The sequence below is a fragment of the Tachyglossus aculeatus genome, chromosome 12, assembly GCF_015852505.1.
Source record: "Tachyglossus aculeatus isolate mTacAcu1 chromosome 12, mTacAcu1.pri, whole genome shotgun sequence".
NCBI classification, from domain to species: domain Eukaryota; kingdom Metazoa; phylum Chordata; class Mammalia; order Monotremata; family Tachyglossidae; genus Tachyglossus; species Tachyglossus aculeatus.
This window is the reverse complement of record NC_052077.1, coordinates 3,156,335-3,176,570: the sequence shown is the minus strand read 5'-3', so window position 1 is coordinate 3,176,570 and position 20,236 is coordinate 3,156,335. Positions and strand designations below refer to the sequence as shown.

The window sequence follows — 20,236 nt, the reverse complement described above, 5'->3', positions numbered from 1 at the left end:
ACATGAATTAAATTGATTGATATAAAACGTATGGCTGTAAAAAGATTTGTATGTGTACCCGGAGAAAAAGTGTTCTGTCAATCCATGGTCTTGATGTTCATTACACGAACCCTGTTTTCCATTTTGCGGGGTGATGCGGTTTTCAGAGCCCAGGTGGACCAGTGTGGGTTTGAATCAGGGTTGTATTGGAGGTAATAATAATGATAATAATGATACTTATTAAGCACTTACTATGCACTAAGCACTGGGGTAGATACAGTCAGGTTGGACACAGTCCCTGTCCCAAATGGGGCTCACACTTTTAATACCCCTTTTTACAGATGAGGTAACTGAGGCCCAAAGAAGTTAAGTGACTTGCCTAAGGTCACACAGAAGACATACGGCAGAGCCGGGATTAGAACCCAGGTCCTTCTGACTCCAGGGCCCATGCTTTATTCACTAAAGCCACACTCTCTATCGGTGGTAGTAGTAGAAATTGTATTTACAATTTCACTATTTCAATTACAATACAATAGAAATTGTATTGTACAGCACTTAGAACAGTGCTTGGCACATAGTAAGCACTTAACAAATACCATTATTATTATTATTATTTATTGATTATCCACTGAATACAATGCACTGAATGCTTGGGAAGTATAGAACAAGCAATTAACACATACCCAGCCCAGAAGGAGCCTACACTATAATGGGGGAGACAGGCATGAAGGTTTATTTATTTATTTTTTTAAAAAAGGGAATAAATAAAGTGATTCGATTTACAACTCAGTAGCATATGCACAGAAGTACTAAGGAGGAGTTTAATTAAGCGCATAATTACTGAAGATTGCTGTGGGTTTGTGTGACTTGGGATGCTGGAAACTAGTCCGGGAAGAGCTGTTGTAGAAAATGGGATTTTAGGAAGAGACTTGATGTGGGGAGAGCTGAGATCTGTCAGATTTGCAGAGGGACAGGATTCCAAGTGTGGGCGAGGGAGTAGAGGCAGGAAAGTAAGAGCTGGGTGCCAACAGGATGTTAACTGGGTGGTTTAGGAGCCCGAAAAGAAAACGCGCTCCGATGGCCCTCTGACAGTCCACACACACAAGAGTTTATTTACCCACATCCCTGTTGTATAAGATAAACCTAGTCACCTCGGAGGCAAGCTTTCCAGCTGCCTGCACTTAACTCCTCAGCTTTCTCTGCACTCTGGAGCAAAAATTCTGCCATTGGCCATTGAGACTCAACCGAAAAAGGCTCTCCAGGAGGCAGCCAATTGTTATTTCTTTCTCCAAGAAGCTGACTAGTCAAGGGAGAAACCCAGGGAAGGGAGGAGCATAAGGGGAGAAGAGAACCCACAGACATAAAGTGAAATAGCTTCCTAGCGCTGAGCCCTCTCGGTAAAAACTCTTTACTTCTTGCTCCTCCCCGGGTCTCTTGTCTCCTTATAACACAGACTTCTCACCTTCCTGCATCTTGCTGACATGCCATATTTAATCCCATGGTTAATCACTCCCAGAGGGAATGATAGAAGCAAGAATCAATCAATCAATCGTATTTATTGAGCGCTTACTGTGTGCAGAGCACTGTACTAAGCGCTTGGGAAGTACAAGTTGGCAACATATAGAGACAGTCCCTACCCAACAGTGGGCTCACAGTCTAATAGGGGGAGACAGAGAACAAAACCAAAAATACTAACACAATAAAATAAATAGAATATATATGTACAAGTAAAATAAATAAATAGAGTAATAAATATGTACAAACATATACATATATACAGGTGCTGTGGGGAAGGGAAGGAGGTAAGATGGGGGAGATGGAGAGGGGGACGAGGGGGAGAGGATGGAAGGGGCTCAGTCTGGGAAGGCCTCCTGGAGGAGGTGAGCTCTCAGTAGGGCCTTGAAGGGTGAACAAATCCTATTGTGGATTAGGTGATGTGTGTTTTTCATTTTTAATTCATCAGAGGGGAAATTGCCCTGTTTTATCGAAAATGTTCAACGGATAAATGCCCTGTCCACAGAAAGAGCATAAATGTGGAGCCCAGATAATGCCCCCTGTCCCTAATTCACGTGAAAGTTTCCAGAAACCGATAAATCAACAAGTGAATAACAGATATTTTTTAGATTGTGAACCCCCAGGGGGACAAGGAGCTGTGCCTATTCAGTCAGTCAATCGTATTTAGTGAGCATTTATTGTATGCCAAGCACTGTACTAAGTGCTTAGGAGAGTACAGTATAACATGGTAACAGACACTTTCTCTGCCTGCAGAAAGCTTACAGTCTCCCTTTGTGTCCTCTCCTAGCGTTTAGCACAATGCTTGGCACCACATAAATACTTAATATGTAAAGCAGTGTGGCTCAGTGGAAAGGACCCGGGCTTGAGAGTCCGAGGTCGCGGGTTCTAATCCCGGCTCCGCCACTTATCAGCTGTGTGACTTTGGGCAAGTCACTTAACTTCTCTGTGCCTCAGTTACCTCATCTGTATAATGGGGATTAAGAAGGTGAGCCCCACGTGGGACAACCTGATTACCCTGTATCTACTCCAGCATTTAGAACAGTGCTTACTAAATACCATTATTATTATTATTACTTTTATTTTTATTTATAATAAATAAATTTTTATTTATAATAATAATAATAATTACACCTCCCCAGCGCTTAGAACAGTGCTTTGCACATAGTAAGCGCTTACTAAATGCCATTATTATTATTATTATTATTATTATTATTATTACTACAAGTACTACCACAATGCATTTAGGATTTTTTTCCCCAAGTACATGTCAATAGTCATGTCATCAGCAAAGCATGTTAGTTATCGTGATTATTCATGATGATTTTCTCGCCTTATTTTGTTTGTTGTTGATTTTTTTTTTTTTGACATATCTTGCAGATGTCTTTCCATTGCACAAGATCTTCCACCTCTGGGACACATTACTTTTGGGGAATTCCTCCTTCCCATTCTGCATCGGAGTAGCCATTTTACAACAGCTGCGGGACCGGCTTTTAGCTAATGGCTTTAACGAGTGCATTCTCCTCTTCTCCGACTTACCAGGTACAGTAAAAATAATTGTGATATTTGTTAAGCGCATACTGTGGGCCAGGCATTGTACTAAGTGCTGAGGTGGGTACAAGAGAAGCAGCATGGCATAGTGGAAAGAGCACAGGCTTGGGAGTCAAAGGTCGTGGGTTCTAATCCCAGCCCTGCCATTATCAGCTGTGTGACTTTGGGCAAATCACTTGACTTCTCTGGGCCTCAGTTACCTCATCTGGAAAATGGGGATGAAGACCATGAGCCCCACGTGGGACAACCTGATTACCTTCTATCTACCCCAGCGCTTAGAACAGTGCTCGGCACATAGTAAGTGCTTAACAAATGCCATCATTATTATCATCATCATCATTATTATTATTACAAGCAGGTTGGAGAGGCAGCGTGGCTCAGTGGAAAGAGCATGGGCTTCGGAGTCAGAGGTCATGGGTTCAAATCTCGGCTCCGCCAATTGTCAGCTGTGTGACTTCGGGCAAGTCACTTCACTTCTCTGGGCCTCATTTACCTCATCTGTAAAATGGGGATGAAGACTGTGAGCCCCATGTGGGACAACCTGATCACCTTGTATCCTCTCCAGTGCTTAGAACAGTGCTTTGCACATGGTAAGCGCTTAACAAATGCCATCATCATTATTATTATTATTATATTCCCTGTCCCTCATGGGGCTCACAATCTTAATCCTCCATTTTATAGATGAGATAACTGAGGCCCAGAGAAGTGAGAGGAATTGCCCGAGGCCAACCACCCGACAAGTGGCGGAGCCGGGATTAGAGCCCAAGCCCGTGCTCTAGCCACTAAGCCATTCTTTATTACGTGAACTCAGCACTCTGAAACCAGATGTCAGTTGCGTGAAACCAGTCCACATTTGTCCTTGCAGGGGGTCAGGGAGAGCACGGCAGAACCAAGCTCCTCACGGCTGCTTCTGTCACGGGCTCTGCTGCCTTTTCTCCTCCAGACTCCCTTAAATAGGAGGGAGAGCAGGTATCGAACCCCCACATTTGACAGTTGAAGACAACGAGGCGCAGAGAAGTTAAGTGACTTGCCCATGGTGGCAGAGGTGGACTGAGAACCCAGGACTTTTGACTTCCAAGCCTGTGCTCTTTCCACTAGACTGCACTGCTTTTCAACCTAAAACCAGACATTTCCAACCGGTATTTCGACTGTAAACTCATCTTGGGCAGGGAAAGTGGCTACCCAATCTGTTATATTGTAGTCTCCCAAGCACTTAGTGCAATGCTCTGCACATTGTAAGCCTTTCCAACTGGTATTTCGACTGTAAACTCATCTTGGGCAGGGAAAGTGGCTACCAAATCTGTTCTATTGTAGTCTCCCAAGCACTTAGTGCAATGCTCTGCACATTGTAAGCCTTTCCAACTGGTATTTCGACTGTAAACTCATCTTGGGCAGGGAAAGTGGCTACCAAATCTGTTCTGTTGTAGTCTCCCAAGCACTTAGTGCAATGCTCTGCACATTGTAAGCCTTCAGTACTGTTGATTGATTGATTGATATTTGCCGAGTTCCACTCCATAAAGCAAAGCTGCCCCTGAAATTCAAACATAAAGGGATTAAGATGCTATTGATGCCTGTCTACTTGTTTTGTTTTGTTGTCTGTCTCCCCTTTTTGTGAGCCCGTTGTTGGGTAGGGATTGTCTCTATCGGTTGCCGAATTGTACGTTCCAAGGGCTTAGCACAGTGTTCTGCACACAGTAAGCGCTCAGTAAATACAATTGAATGAATTAATTAAGAACGAAATTCAGCATATAGCAAGTTTATTGTAAGGCTTACTATGATTCCATTGTAGGCTTGTGGGCCAGAGTTTATTCTTATGTCTTGGCAAATGTATTGCATAAAGTAAAGGGAAAATGAAAATTTTAACTCTACCTTTAGAGATTATTCAGTTTTGGAAATTCCCAAGTACATGGAGAAGCACCAGAAGAATTAAAGGTGTTATTTAAAGGATGCTCCACTTTCACAGAGCTCTTTTCCCCCTTATGTAGGACTAAATATCTTAAGACTGTTGGTGGTGTTTATTAAAATGATTCCATTTTAGAAAGAGGCATCTCTCTGCTGCTTTTCTCTGTTGTTCCTTTTTTGTGAAAGTAGTAATAAAAATAACACTTGAATAGTAATAATAATAATAATGATGATGGTATTTGATAAGTGTTTACTCTGTGCCAAGCACTGTTCTAAGCGCTGGGGTTGATACAAGGTAATCAGGTTGTCCCACATGGGGCTCACAATCTTAATCCCCATTTTACAGATGAGGTAACCGAGGCATAGAGAAGTTAAGTGGTCTGCCCAAGGTCACACAGCAGAGAAGTGGTGGAGCTGGGATTAGAACCCACGTCCTTTGACTCCGAAGCCCGTGCCCTTTCCACTAAGCCACACTGTTTCTCTGAGTGTGTGTGATACTTTTCCTCTAAAGAATTCAAAGCTGTTTCACCAGTTTTGAAGTTTGAAAAGGTGAAAGTTTCAGGAGTTTATTTCTTGAATGGCAAAAGATTATTGTTACTTTCAGAAAACCTTTTTAACAACCGAAGGTCTCTTTATTTTCCTTTTTAACTAGGAAAACCATTTGTACCCTGCAGATATTTTCTGCAATGTCTCCATCATGCCAAAGGAAACAGAGGATGATAGATCAGTATTTAGAACATTTTTCCAGTTGGTACTAAAAAAAGCTCAAAGTAGATTTGGTCGAGATGCTGATTTTTATAGTTCCCCATCAGGCCTTTCTTACACTTTTGGGACAGGATCACAAAAATGCCCAGTTGAGGATTGGTCATCAAAAGTATCTTTGCAGTTTTTTGTTAGCCACATAGGGGTGAAATACACATTTGTAGCTGACAGGACTGTGCTTGATTATAGAGAGCTTACCTGAAATCTGGAAACACTTAAATAATTTATGCTCCAGATGGCCCAGAGATAAGGCAAGCTGTGCTTAATATTTAAAAAAATATTCTTTGTTGACTGGCTGAACTGACAGTCACTGAAGATTAGTGGAAGAGCGAAGAAAGAGGAGTGTTCCAAACAGAAGCTAGCTGGATCTGGGAGAAAAATAGTTTATCATCATCATCAATATTATTATTATTACATTTGTTAAGCTCTTACTTTATGTCAAACACTGTCCTAAGCACTGAGGTAGATACAAGATAATCAAGTTGGATGCAGTCCCTGTCCCACATGGGGCCCCCAGTCTAAATAGGAGGGAGAACAGGTATTGAGTGCCCATTTTACAGTTGGGGAAACTGAGGCATGGGGCAGTTAAGTGACTTGCCCAAGGTCACATAGCAACCAGTTGGCAGAGCTGGGACTAGAACCCAGATCCTCTGATTCCCGGGCCTGCGATCTTTCCAGCTCTGTGCCTTCATTTCCCGTGTTGTAAAATGAGAACAATAATCTACTCCTTATTGTGTTGTAGTACGAAAATACGATCTGTGAAAGCACTTTGAGCTCTCAGGAATAAAGATTTATGGCATAAATCCAAGATGGTTGCGGTAATGAGGGCAGTATTTTGGTTGAGCTGTCTTTTTTCTATGGATTTTTTTGGTTAGATACACTTTCTTCAGTTTCTGGTTTTCTGCAGGGGTGAGAAACTTTTGGAATTTTGCCTTCAGGAGTTCCTCTGCACAAATTAATAGGGTAGGAGCTCTTCTGCAGAAACCATGTGCCGCTCAGAGGAATAGTTCGAAGAAGTTTAAATAAATTGCTATGAAACTTGGATCTCTACTTGAGTAAAACTTCATTCTAATTCAAGAATGCTCTAACCCTTTTTCTAAACGTAGACAAACCTAGTAGAAACGTGTCAGGTGTTTTGGTGGGTGAGTCTCAAGTACAAAGTCAAAGATGGATTGAAAAACACCATCTGGACTCCAGTTAAATCGACTTCTGATGGACTTAAGATCCAGAAAAGCAATTAGAAGTCTAGGTTGCATTGGTCCAAGAGTTTCAAGTAAGCTGTGAGTGAAAAGTGGAGAAAAGTTAAAACCCAGAAATATTTACGAGCTGGCACTCAAGCAGCTGCTTTATAGGGTCGTATCAGTGGTAAGCACAACAGCAATGTGAAAACTGGAATCTAAAGAGAAGTGTCCAGTTGACAATGAGGGAACACTCAGGCAGAAAACTGAACTGAAGTCCGTGGGAATATCATCGTTAGGCCAAAGCTAATTTCCTTCTCCGACACTGCCATAAAAATATCCACAATAAACTTGCACTCGAATGCATCAGAATCCACCCGTACCTTCTCTCTCACTAGCAATTTGCCATTATTGGACCCCTTAGACATTGGTTCCTTCCTGCAGCATCCAGTTGTTTTTCATGGTTAATTAAGTACCTACCATGGGCCGGACACTGTGCTAAACGCTGGACTAGATACAAGATAATTAGGTTGGACACAGTCTCTACCCCACAAGGGGCACACAGTCTTAATCCCCATTTTACAGGTGAGGTGACTGAGGCCCAGCGAAGTGAAGTGACTTGTCCAACGTCACACAGCAGGACAGGTGGCAGAGCTGGGATTAGAACCCGTGACCTCTGACTCTCAGGCACCTCCTCTATCCACTGGGCCTTGCTTCTTGCCCACTTCTGCTCTACACTCATTTGCTCCATAGGAATTCCCATAGCCTTTGGCCTTTCAGAGGGAGGGCATCACTTAATAATAATAATAATAATAATAATAGTACTTGTTTAATCACTTACTATGTATTCTGATGATTTTGACACCTGTCTACATGTTTTGTTTTGTTGTCTGTCTCCCCCCTTCTAGACTGTGAGCCTGTTGTTGGGTAGGGGCCGTCTCTATATGTTGCCGACTTGTACTTCCCAAGCACTTAGTAATAATAATAATAATAATGATGGCATTTATTAAGTGCTAACTATGTGCAAAGCACTGTTCTAAGCGCTGGGGAGGTTACAAGGTGATCAGGTTGTCCCACGGGGGGCTCACCGTCTTAATCCCCATTTTACAGATGAGGTAACTGAGGCACAGAGAAGTGAAGTGACTTCCCCAAAGTCACACAGGTGACAATTGGCGGAGCCGGGATTTGAACCCATGACCTCTGACTCCAAAGCCCGGGCTTTTTCCACTGAGCCACGCTGCTTCTCTAGTACAGTGTTCTGCACACAGTAAGTGCTCAATAAATACGATTGAGTGAATGTGCCAAGCACTGCTCTAGTGCTGGAGTAGATAGAAGTTAACCAGTTTGGACACAGTTCCTGTCCCACCTGGGGCTCATGCCCTTAATCCCCATTGTACAGATGAGGTAGCTGGGACATAGAGAAGTGAAGTGACTTGCCCAAGGTCACACAGCAGGCCTGTGGTGGAGCTGAGATTAGAACCCAGGTCCTTTTGACTCCGAGGCCTGTGCTAGTAGGCCACGTTGCTTATAAGATTACCAGCACTGGTTTCCGAGCATTCTGTTGTGATGAATTAGTTCTCACGTAGGGAAGCAGCATGGAAAGATGTCAGGGGATGAGGATTCGAATCCTGCTCAATCACTTTTCTGCCGTGTGAGCTTGCGAAAATCACTTAACTTTCCATGAAAAGGGGACTCTCTCCCACTTTGTGACCTCCTCGTGGGTCAGGGACTGTGCCCAACCGATTTATTTTGTATCTAGTGCACCAGCACTTAGTACAATGTTGGGTACTTAGTAAGTGCTTACCAAATACCCTCCTTCCTTCTAATAATAATAATAATAATAATGTTGGTATTTATTAAGCGCTTGCTATGTGCAAAGCACTGTTCTAAGCACTGGGGGGAATACAAGGAGATGAGGTTGTCCCATGTGGGGCTCACAGTCTTCATCCCCGTTTGACAGATGAGGTAACTGAGGCCCAGAGAAGTGAAGTGACTTGCCCAAAGTCACACAGCTGACAATTGGCGGAGCCAGGATTTGAACCCATGACCTCTGACTACAAAGCCCGGGCTCTTTCCACTGAGCCACGCTGCTTCCCTGCTTCTAGACTGTGAGCCCATTGTTGCATAGGGACCATCTCTATATGTTGCCGACTTGTACTTCGCAAGCGCTTAGTACAGTGGTCTGCACCCAGCAAGCGCTCAATAAATACGATTGAGTGAATGAATGAAATACCACAATTACTGTCATTGATTACGATCCGCTTACACAGTAATTTGGCACGCTGGTAGGTAGAGTGAGATTATTCAGGACTCGTTTTGTTCATTGATTTGTAAGTGCTTTTTACAAGTCTCTAACCTAAAAGAAGGCGAGCTTCAAGCTTTTAAGAAATGGTTTGAAGTTACAGGTAATTGCTAGCATTTTTTTCATTAATCAATTCATTTCTGATGCCACCACCTGCTAGGGAGAATTGCCTGCAGGATTCAGGTGGGAGACTATCTGCTCATTTAGCAGGAAATACGGCTGCTCTCCCTGCTTACAATTCATCATCGTCAATTAACATTAATTGAGCCCCCACTGGGTAAGGAAGCGCACTCTGCCTAAACGCATTCCAAAGTCGAAAAATTAAAACAACTTGGAGTGGTCTGTTATTCAGAAGAACTGCCTTGTGTTACTTCACAGACAGCACCAGATTAGGATCCAGTGTCAAGATAGCACTATTTTCCAAGTTAGGGAGGAATCTCTGCCGTGATCTTGAGTAATGGAATAAACTGTATATCCCGGTGTAATGTTTCTCTTAAGGCTAAAAAAAAATGCTGGTATTCATGTCCATTAAAAGCTCAATCTCCTCTGACAAGGGTTTATGTTCCTCAGAGATCGCAAACACCTTGTCTGAGCCCCTTGATGAAGGGAAGCGAGCTGTAGAAATCTTTGTTTTGGCCAAGATGGAGTGGAGAAAGAGACACTAAAGAAGAGATGGAAGAAGCACAGAATTAAAGATGAGAGCGGTTGTATTTCAAAAGTCTCCAGATGATTAAACTCACGTTTATTTTGCGAATGTGAAACATTAGATTTGGGGGTACTAAAACCAGGCTGGATAAAAAATTATATGTGCACCACTGACATATAATTGTAATCTGATCCCTGTCTCTAAATTTTCCCTTCATCAAGGGGCTCAGACAAGGTGTTTGCGATCTCTGAGGAACATTGTACCCAAACAGTGCAAGAATAGGGTGACATTAATGCTTATTAGCTCATCTCTGCTATCTATCAGTTAGAGCAGTAAGCAGACAGCAGTTTATTGCTGTAACTCTTTCAGTCATTTCAATCCCAACCGTAATGAAGCTGAGTAATTAATTTTAGGCCTTCAAATGTGGCCAAGAAAACTTTGGTAAAACAATCCCTCTAGCCGTAGTTGTATCTCATAGTTCAAACCCAATTGGAAATGCCTTCTAGTTATTCAAATTAGATAAATGATCTAGTTTCAAATAAGAGAAAATGCCCCATTGAGCGTATATTAATTGGTATGAATGTTCTAGGCCCCTAAACAATTTCTATTGTTTGGTTGAGATTATTTTCAAATTTTAAATATATTTTCAAAATTGGCCAGGTTATTTTACATATTCAGTATTTTAAACAATTATGCATGCTTTAAAATTTGATTAATGTAAGATAACTCCCGAATAATAGAGATCAGTAATTTTTTGGAGCAGAAGAGACTGTGTACTAAGTAGGAAAATCTATTTTATCATTCTTAAAGTTTTGTCTTTAAAGAAGATACTTGTTTAAAAATGCTCTTAAGGGAAATAAAATCAGTAACAGGGCCAGAGATTGTGATATTTTCTATATCTAGGATAATATTAGCCAAGGTTACCATGGTAATAGTCTATAAATTATTTATTTGTAGTAATGTCAGTCTCACCCTCTGGACTGTGATCTCATTGTGGGCAAGGAACGGGCTTATCAACGCTGTTGAATTGTACTCCTTAAGTTCTTAGTAAAGTGCTCTGCACAGAGTAAGCTCTCAAATACCATTGATGGATTGATTTCCTTCTCTGTAGTGTAATTTTTGGAAAGCAGTTCTCACTCAGTTTGCCATACTTTGAAAGAATGCAATTATATAAGGTCTAGTAATATTTTAAGTTCACTTTGGAGGGACTGCAATTCAAATTTTGATCCACTCTAGTGGAGAAAGATCATTTTAGAAGCTCTTGGTATAGTAATAATAATAATAATGATGGCATGTATTAGGCGCTTACTATGTGCAAAGCATTGTTCTAAGCTCTGGTGAGGTTACAAGGTGATCAGGTTGTCCCACGGGGGGCTTACAGTCTTAATCCCCATTTTACAGATGAGGTAACTGAGGCACAGAGAAGTTAAGCGACTTGCCCAAAGTCACACCGAATAGCATGCTAAATACACCGACAGATTGAAAGTATTTGTTAAGTGCTTACTATGCACCAGGCACTGTGTTAAGCACCACTTTCCATCTCCCGCTCACCTTGATACCTAAGTGGCATCTAACATCAGAGAATATTTTTGTTCACCATTCACAGTTCTTTAATTTAGATTTGTGTTGTTTTTTTTTCTTTCTGAGGCAGACCAATTGCAAGGTATAGATCTGGAAATACAATCTGGAGTTTCTGATTCACACAGAGATTATCTCCTTCATTGAATTTGTATTACCTTTCTGGTATTAGCAGCCTATTTGAACTGAATTTGCATTCGTCTCCAAACTAGCTCTGTCTAAACTCTAAGCTCCTTGTGGGTGGGAACGTGTCTACCAACGCTGCTATATTGTACTCTCCCAAATTCTTAGTACAATGCTCTGCACATAGTAAGTGCTCAATAAATACGATTGAAGAGTGGGTTGTCTACATGGATTGCCTCCACTTCCAATTCTCTCCTTGACCCCCCTGCAATATGCCTTCCACCTTCTCAGAGTAATAATAATAATTGTGGTATCTGTTAAGTGCTCACTATTTGCCAGGCACTCGAGTGGATACAAGCAAATCAGATTTGACACAGTCCCTGTCCCACATGGGGCTCACAGTCTCAATCCCCATTGTACAGATGAGGAGACTGAGGCACAGGGAAGCGAAGTGACTTGCCCAAAGTCACACAGCAGACCAGTGGCAGAGCCGGGATTAGATTCATCCATTCAGACGATTCATTCATTCAGTCGTATTTATTGAGCGCTTACTGTGTGCAGGGCACTGTACTAAGCGCTTGGGAAGTACAAGTTGGCAATGCTACCTCTCTCTAATCTGAGTCTCTCCCTTTTCCCATTGAAGTCTGAATTCATCGCAGGCAATATCTGAGTACGTATTTGCAGCAGAGAAATGCCACACTCCATCTACAAGGAAAGTTCCTTTTTTTCCCTTGTATCTAAAGTACCTTGACTTTTCTCCTCTACCATTTGGTCATCGGAGTACAAGGAAACTGATATTTCTTTGTATAATCTGGAATGACGTGACTGCACGTCGGGGCTTTTATTAATATGGGAGAGTATATGGAAAACAGCATCAGAAACAAAGAAAACCGAAGGCTGTATTGATATTTATAGAGTTGAATCGTTGCACATTCATTCCGATTTTCCTTGTTCCTGTTTGACATTTCCTAAGTTCCAAGTGGCAGGTGTATTTGCAAAGTAACTTTGGGAGATTTATCACATGCAAAGGCAGGAGACAGGAGCCCATTCGTGTGAGGCAGAAACTAGCCATAGTTGCCCCTGTTTCTTTTCTGGCTTGTGGCCTGATCCAGGGTGCGAAGCTAGCTTGGTGAAAGAGCAGAGCGATTTGTAGTACACACCTGCCAGTTCGAAAAGTTCTGTAGTGTCAAGCCTGAAAGATTGATATGTCATTCACCTCAAGCTGGGAATCCTTTAAGTATTCTCATTTTCCACTTGGAGCTACATGATGGTCAGGCAGCTCTGTTGCTTGGAAATAACATAAGAGGAAAACACGTCGGAAATACAGTACCATTTTTTAAATTGGACCTTTGTTGCCCGTAGTTACCCATTATACGTACGTATACAAGAGAAAAATAACAAAACCATAATCATAATAATAAAAGCATGGGGGTTTCTATTGCTGAAAGACAGTAGCTGATTTTCGGTGAAAAGGATCGGATTGGTTGGACAAGCAAGGAAAACAGTCATTTCATTTCAGTGAGAAGGTGTAGAATGTTGAGCCCACGTGTTTTTAAAATGTTTTTGATAAATGTGTGGGAAATAATGGCATTCTTTATATGACAAAAGAAGTTCACAAGCGTGTGAGGATGCAAACTTTAATTTCAAACGCACACTCATGCTGACAAGCCAAAACGCAACAGGGCTAACCAGCAATGGCCATTGTGTAATGATGTCAGGAGACTGGAAGAATTCCATTATATTTCTCTAATAGTTACTTGTGCAGCAAGCTGGTCTTGCAATATCAAAACAGCTAATGAATTGAAGATATATTTTTTAAAAGCCCCACATGATTGCGACTTTATTGAGCAGTGAGGTCGAATGTTTCCAGCAGCCTGAAATCCTATTGTCACACGATTCAAAATCTGGGTGTGGGGTTTCATTTAGCCCCCGAAACGTATGTGTAGAGTTTGCGAGATCAAATTATCATATCACGCTGGCTGGATTTTTTATTTACCTTTGATTGTGGTCTTATCGAGTTTGTGGATGTCCTTGTGTATGTTTGCCTAATTCTTAACCATGGCAAAATTCTTTCCATCATTAAAACTCGTGTTAGCTAACCTCCAAACAGTTCCTGGAAGGATGTAAAAAAGGTGGTTATTTGCCCCCCTCCCCGCGAGCCCCACAGCACTTTTGTACATATCTATAAATTTATTTATTTCTTAAATGTCTGTCTCTCCCTTTAGACTATAAGCTTGTTGTGGACAGGGAACATGACTACCAACTCTGCTGTATTGAACTCTTCCAAGCGCTTAGTACTGTGAACTGCGTGCAGTAAGCGCTCAGTAAATACCTCTGATCGACTGAGCTTTTAAAAGCATCTTCTGTGAGATGTAGGCATGTATATTTAGAGCAGTGCTGAGATGGAGAATATAGATACATAAATTAAAGTTTGGAGTCTTTTGATGGTGGTAATTTTACTATCTACTGTGTGACAAATTCTACTTATTTCTTCAGTGGCTTTAACAGTTTGAGTTTGGGCTGTATTTTCAAATACCAGTTTCTATCTTGGTGTGTTAAATTGCTTATTCACTTTGTTATCATTGTGGTATTTGTTAAGCGTTTCCTATATGCCACACACTGGGGTAGTTACAAGACAATGAGGTCCCGCTTGGGGCTCACTTTCTGACTAGGAGGAAGAAGAGGTATTGAATCCCTGTTTTGCAGATGAGGAAACTGAGGCACAGAGAAGTTCAGTGGCTTGCCCCAGATCACAAATCAGACAAGCGATGGTGTCGGGATTAGAACCCGGGTCCTCTGATTCCCAGTCCCGTGCTCTTTCCACTAGACCAAACTCCATGCCTGTGATGGGAACTCAGTTAACCCAAAATTGAAGACTTCGATTTTACTTCCCGTCCCTGGTGAATCGAAAATACAGTTTCCCAAAGAAAGAGGAAAATTAAGGATAAAATTGCTGTTATTAAATCTACAAGGCTGTTGGCACTGTATTCTGGGGCACTAGCATCTGTGTTACTAAGCATTGGCTGCTTTGCATAGTAATAATCCATGTATCCCAGTGTCTGACAGTCAAGGTGGTTATGATAAGAATGGAAACAATTTAAAAGGCTCCATTCTTCCGAAATTTTTATATGTATTACTTCCATCATTGGAACCATTAAGCAGTAGAAATGATGAATGCCTAATGAGATGAGTTAGTAATCGCACACATGTGCCCTGAAGTTGGGGGATCAGATGACTCAAAATGACCAGCCCACACATTCCACAGACTCCCCAGCCTGATGTGCACGTTTAGAAAAATGAAAAATGTCAGCATGCTTAGCTTCAGGCTAATCGTAAATTGTTACTGATCCAGGGTGGCATGCATTTGGTTCTTGTCAAGAATGGCATGGCAGCCTGTAAACTCAAACAGTCAGTGAATCGATGGTATTTATTAAGCGCTTACTGTGCTTGGGAGAGTAATAATATTAATAATAATGATGGTATTTGTTAAGCGCTTACTATGTGCAAAGCACTGTTCTAAGCGCTGGGGAGGTTACGAGGTGATCAGGTTGTCCCATGGGGGGCTCTCAGTTTTAATCCCCATTTTACAGGTGAGGTAACTGAGGCCCAGAGAAGTGAAGTGACTTGCCCAAAGTCACCCAGCTGACAGTTGGCGGAGTCGGGATTTGAACCCATGACCTCTGACTCCAAAGCCCGGGCTCTTTCCACTGAGCCACGCTGCTTGTCAAGTACAGTACAACAGAGTTGGTAGACACATTCCCTGCCCACAGCCGGCTTACAGCCTAGAGATGTAAACTCAAGAGAAGCAGCGTGATCTAGTGAATAGAGTTTGGTCTGGGAGTCAGAGGACATGGGTTCTAATTCTGCCTCCACCACTTGTCCTCTGTGTGACCTTGGGCAAGTCACTTAGCTTCACTGTGCCTCAGTTACCACATCTGTAAAATGGGGATTAAGACTGTGGGACGGGGACTGTGACCAAACCGATTATCTGGTATCTACCCCTGCGCTTAGTACAGTGTCTGGCACATAGTAAGTGCTCAACAAATACCATTAAAAGCGGGAGGTGGAGTAAACAAAGATGTTACAGGCATTAGGAGTATTTCAGTCAGTCAATCATATTTATTGAGCACTTACTGGGTGCAAAGCACTGTACTAAGCACTTGGGAGATTAAGGGGGATTAAGACTGTGAGCCCCACATGAGACAACCTGATCACCTTGTAACCCACCCCCCCCCCCCGGCGCTTAGGACAGTGCTTTGCAAGCAGTAAGCACTTAATAAATGCCATTATTATTATTATTAAGGCGTCTGGGTAAACATATTTAATTCAGTTAATCTCAGCTCGTCTTTCTTCCTGTTAGCTTGATGAAGTGTGACAGTTGGGTTAGAGTTGGGTTTTACTGTTTTACAATAAATCAAGAAACAGACACATTCCCTGCCCACGGTGAGTTTACAGTCTAGAGGGGGAGACAGACATTAATATAAATAAAAGATAAATTACCAGATATGGATGTAAGTGCTGTGGGGCTGGGAAGGGGGTTGAATAAAGGGGACAAGTCTGGGCGATGCAGAAGGGAGCGGGAGGAGAGGAAAGGAGGGCTTAGTCAGGGAAGGCCTCTTGGAGGTATATCCTTGGATAAGGCCTTGACGGTGGGGAGAGTCATTGTCGGGCATTTAAAAGTATAAGAATAAAAAATAAAGGGCAAAATAGATGAGTTCTAGTTGAAGAGGTCAGAACGACTGTACCCCAGTCAATCAATTAGTGATATTTATTAAATGCTTACTGTGTGTAGAATACTTTGTACAAAGCGCTTAGCATCCCAGTCTTTACTTCCCAACTGCCGGAGCTTCCAGGCTTATGGCTACTCCACACATGGCCCCCAGCTCCTGATGGGGGTTTGGGCTTGACTGGACTCCCCCACTTCCATCCGGCCTAGATTCTGGGCCTCTCTCTGGTCACCCAGCTCACCGGTCAGTGGGATGAGAGGACAGGAAAAAGAAGCTGAAAAACCTAAACGATCCCTCCGGTAAAGCGGATGTGATGTTGTCACATTTCTTGGCTGTGACTTGCACAAATTTAAGACAGAAATCGTCTTTTCTACTGCAAAATTCTGTCCACAAAACATACACCCCTCACTGTAGACACTACCCTTGAATATAAGAGTGCTGAGACAGAAATCCAGCCCTCTGCTATGTCCCTTGAACTTTGTCGAGGGATCACAGTAGGTACTGTTAAAATGAGGTGTGCAAAGTATGGTCCCCCCAGCGTTTAGTGTTCTGAGGCGTAGAGAAGCAGTGTGGCTCAGTGGAAAGAGCACGGGCTTTGGAGTCAGAGGTCATGGGTTCAAATTGCGACTCCGCCACTTAGCTGTGTGGCTTTGGTTGAGTCACTTCACTTCTCTGGGCCTCAGTTTCCTCATCCGTGAAAGGGGGATTAAGACTGTGAGCCTCACATGGGATAACCTGATCACCTTGTAAACACCCCCCCCCCCCCGCCCCCCGGCACTTAGAACAGTGCTTTGCACATAGTAAGCACTTAATAAGTGCCATTAGTAGTAGTAGTAGTAGTATTAAGGCGTCTGGGTAAACACATTTAATTCAGTTAATCTCAGCTCGTCTTTCTTCCTATTAGCTTGATGAAGTGTGACAGTTGAGTTAGAGATTCCTTACAAATTGTGGGGGGAGGGATGCGTGTGTGTGTAACATTAGGCTGAAGCCCAGAACAACTATGTTCTCAAATATTTGGGGATGTATATTTTTGTATCATAAGGAACCAGGGTACGCAGGCAGGTAGTTTAACAGGCTGCAAATCATTCTCATGTTGTTAACATTTTATTCCCGTGGTTTACAATGGCCTCCCAACTGACCTTTTGATTTATATCATCTTGATAATCCATCTATTCCTCAGACCAACAGGAGAATACTAAAATTCCATGCGTGAAATAAAATGAGGAAGTCCTTCCATATGCAAATTTTCTTATTGGGTGGAAAACTACAGCCAAAATATTCCTTAATGAATGTTATAGATGCCCCGTTCTTGTCCCTCTCACCCAACTTCTTGCTTAAGTCTTCCCTGTTGCGTGGACATTCAGCAGACCACTGCTCTCCCCATCTTCAAAGTCCTTTGGAAATCTCATCTCCCCCAGGAGTCCTTCCCTGATTAGCCTCGCATCTCCCCACCTACTTCGTGCCCTCTTCCCCCTTCAATTTTTCATGTCACTTTCAGTGCTTAAAACAGTGCCAGTGCTTAGAATGGTGCTTGACACATAGCAAGCACTTAACAAATACTATTATTATCATTATTATTATTATTAAGTAATTGGCTACTTACTCTTCCTCCTGGAGCACATGTATACCTAATTTTACACTCTGTTGCTTCCCTCTAACTGGAATTTGGATTATAAAATTATTAAGGTCAGGAATTGGGTTTATTAATGCCATTATATTCTCTCGAGTGCTTAGTATAGTGCTCTGCCCAGAGTAAGTGCTCAGCAGATAGTACTGATCATTGCATGTGTGTTAGTCTTGAAGACTTTAACAAGTGTGAATATTGTTAGGTGTAAAATAATATTGAATTACATAACTGTTGTAAAACCTGATGGCGCCATAAAAGTTCAAAGGTTGACTTTGAATTTGGATCTTTTTTAAAAAAAACATAGTAATCGTTAAGTGCTTACTATGTGCCAAGCACCTTAGTGAGTGCTGGGGGAGTTTCAAGATTGGACACAGTCCATCTCCCAGGTGGGGTTTGCGGGCTTAATCCCATTTTATAGATGAGGTACCTGAGGCAGGCACAGAGAAGTTAGGTGACATCTTGTCTCTGCCACTTATCTGCCATGTGACCTTGGGCAAATCACTTAACTTCTCTGTGCCTCAATTCTCTCATCTATAAAATTGGGTTTAAATACCGGTTCTCTCTCTTACTTAGATTGTAAACCCAACATGGGACAGGGATTGGGTCGAACCTGATTATCTTGTCTACTCCAGTGCTTAATACAGTGCTTGGCATATAGTAAGCTCTAAACAAATACCACAATTACTATTAATTCTGTTATTATTATTGTTACACTGCAATGGAGTCAGTAGACATAATCCCTGCTCTGCGCATAGTAAGCCCTCAATAAATACAATAATTGATTGATTGATTGAATGGGGATTTGCGGATCAGATGTTGGAAACTGACACAGACACTGCAGTCCCTGCCTTAAAACTTTATGATTGTAGAGAAAATTAAGGCAAGATAAATTTTGAAAGAATCAGGCGGCTGTCTCAGACAGTGTTCATATTGGTGAGCTCTCTCCTTTTTCTGGATTGTGCTTTGGGAGATTTGATTTTGGGGATAAAACCAAACACAATGTTGTTTTTTTAAGGTATTTGTTAAGCACTTACTATGTGCCAGGGACTTGTTCTAAGCACGGAAATCAGGTTGGCCACAGTCCCTGTCCCACATGAGGCTCACAATCTTAATCCCCATTTTACTAAAGAGGTAACTGAGGCACAGAGAAGTTAAGTGACTTCCCCAAGGTCCCACAGCAGGCAAGTAGCAGAGCCGGAATTAGAACCCAGGTCCTTCTGACTCCTAGGCCATGCTGCTTCTCAGATCACTTGTGATTCTTCAAGATGGAATGAATTTCTTGAGAGAGACAGGGAAGAATTGCAAACTTTGGTTTTAATAACAATAATAATAACCGTAGTATTTGTTATTTGTGCCAGGCATTGTACTAAAGAGAAGCAGCGTGGCTCCGCGGAAAGAGCGCGGGCTTGGGAGTCAGAGGCTACGGGTTCGAATCCCGCCTCCCCCACATGTGTGCTGTGTGACCTTGGGCAAGTCACTTCACTTCTCTGTGCCTCAGTTCCCTCATCTGTAAAATGGGGATTAAAACTGTAAACCCCACATGGGACAACCTCATCTCCTTGTATTCCCCCCAGCGCTTAGAACAGTGCTTTGCACATAGTAAGTGCTTAACAAATACCAACATTATTATTATTATTATTATTATTATTATTACTAAACACTGGGGTAGATAATTAGGTCCCATATGAGGCTCAGAGTCTAAGTAGGAGGCAGAACAAGTATTGAATCCCCATTTTACAGACGAGGGAACTGAGGCGCGAAAATAAGTGATTTACCCATAGTCACACAGCTGATAAGTGGCAGAGCTGGGATTAGAACCCAGGTCCTCTGATGGTCTTTCCACTATAATATAATAATAATAATAATGTCATTTATTAAGCACTTACTATGTGCAGAGCACTGTTCTAAGCTCTGGGGAGGTTACAAGGTGATCAAGTTGTCCCAAGGGGCTCACAGTCTTAATCCCCATTTTATAAATGAGGTAACTGAGGCCCAGAGAAGTTAAGTGACTTGCCCAAAGTCACACAGCTGACAAGTGGCGGAGCCAGGATTTGAACCCCTGACCTCTGACTTCAAAGCCCGGGCTCTTTCCATTGAGCCACAGTGCTTCTCAAGCCAATCCCAGGACAAGTAACTATCTACTCATACTCTCTGTGGTGAGAGCGCTTGTTTCCTCTTCTCAGCTGGTTCTGCATTTATTCCCTGTCAGCCTCACAAAGTAGCTTTAAAAATTTCAAATTATCAGTTATCATTACCTTTAATCTCCCAAGGGCAAAGGGACCATTCAGGAACTAGCTTATCCCCACGGGCCTGGGTAAAGGAAGCTCATTAATTAATTTATTTTTATAG

General features: G+C 42.2%; 1 protein-coding gene across 2 annotated transcripts in view; it reads left to right on the top strand.

Moving 5' to 3' along the window:
- Positions 1 to 20,236, top strand: part of TBCK (TBC1 domain containing kinase) — a 242,687-nt gene that overhangs the window by 141,166 nt on the left and 81,285 nt on the right. For both annotated transcript variants that reach the window (XM_038755254.1, XM_038755253.1), the window contains one exon: positions 2,872 to 3,033. In XM_038755254.1, coding sequence (XP_038611182.1) covers positions 2,872 to 3,033 — 162 coding nt within the window. The remainder of the gene's footprint in view (positions 1 to 2,871; positions 3,034 to 20,236) is intronic.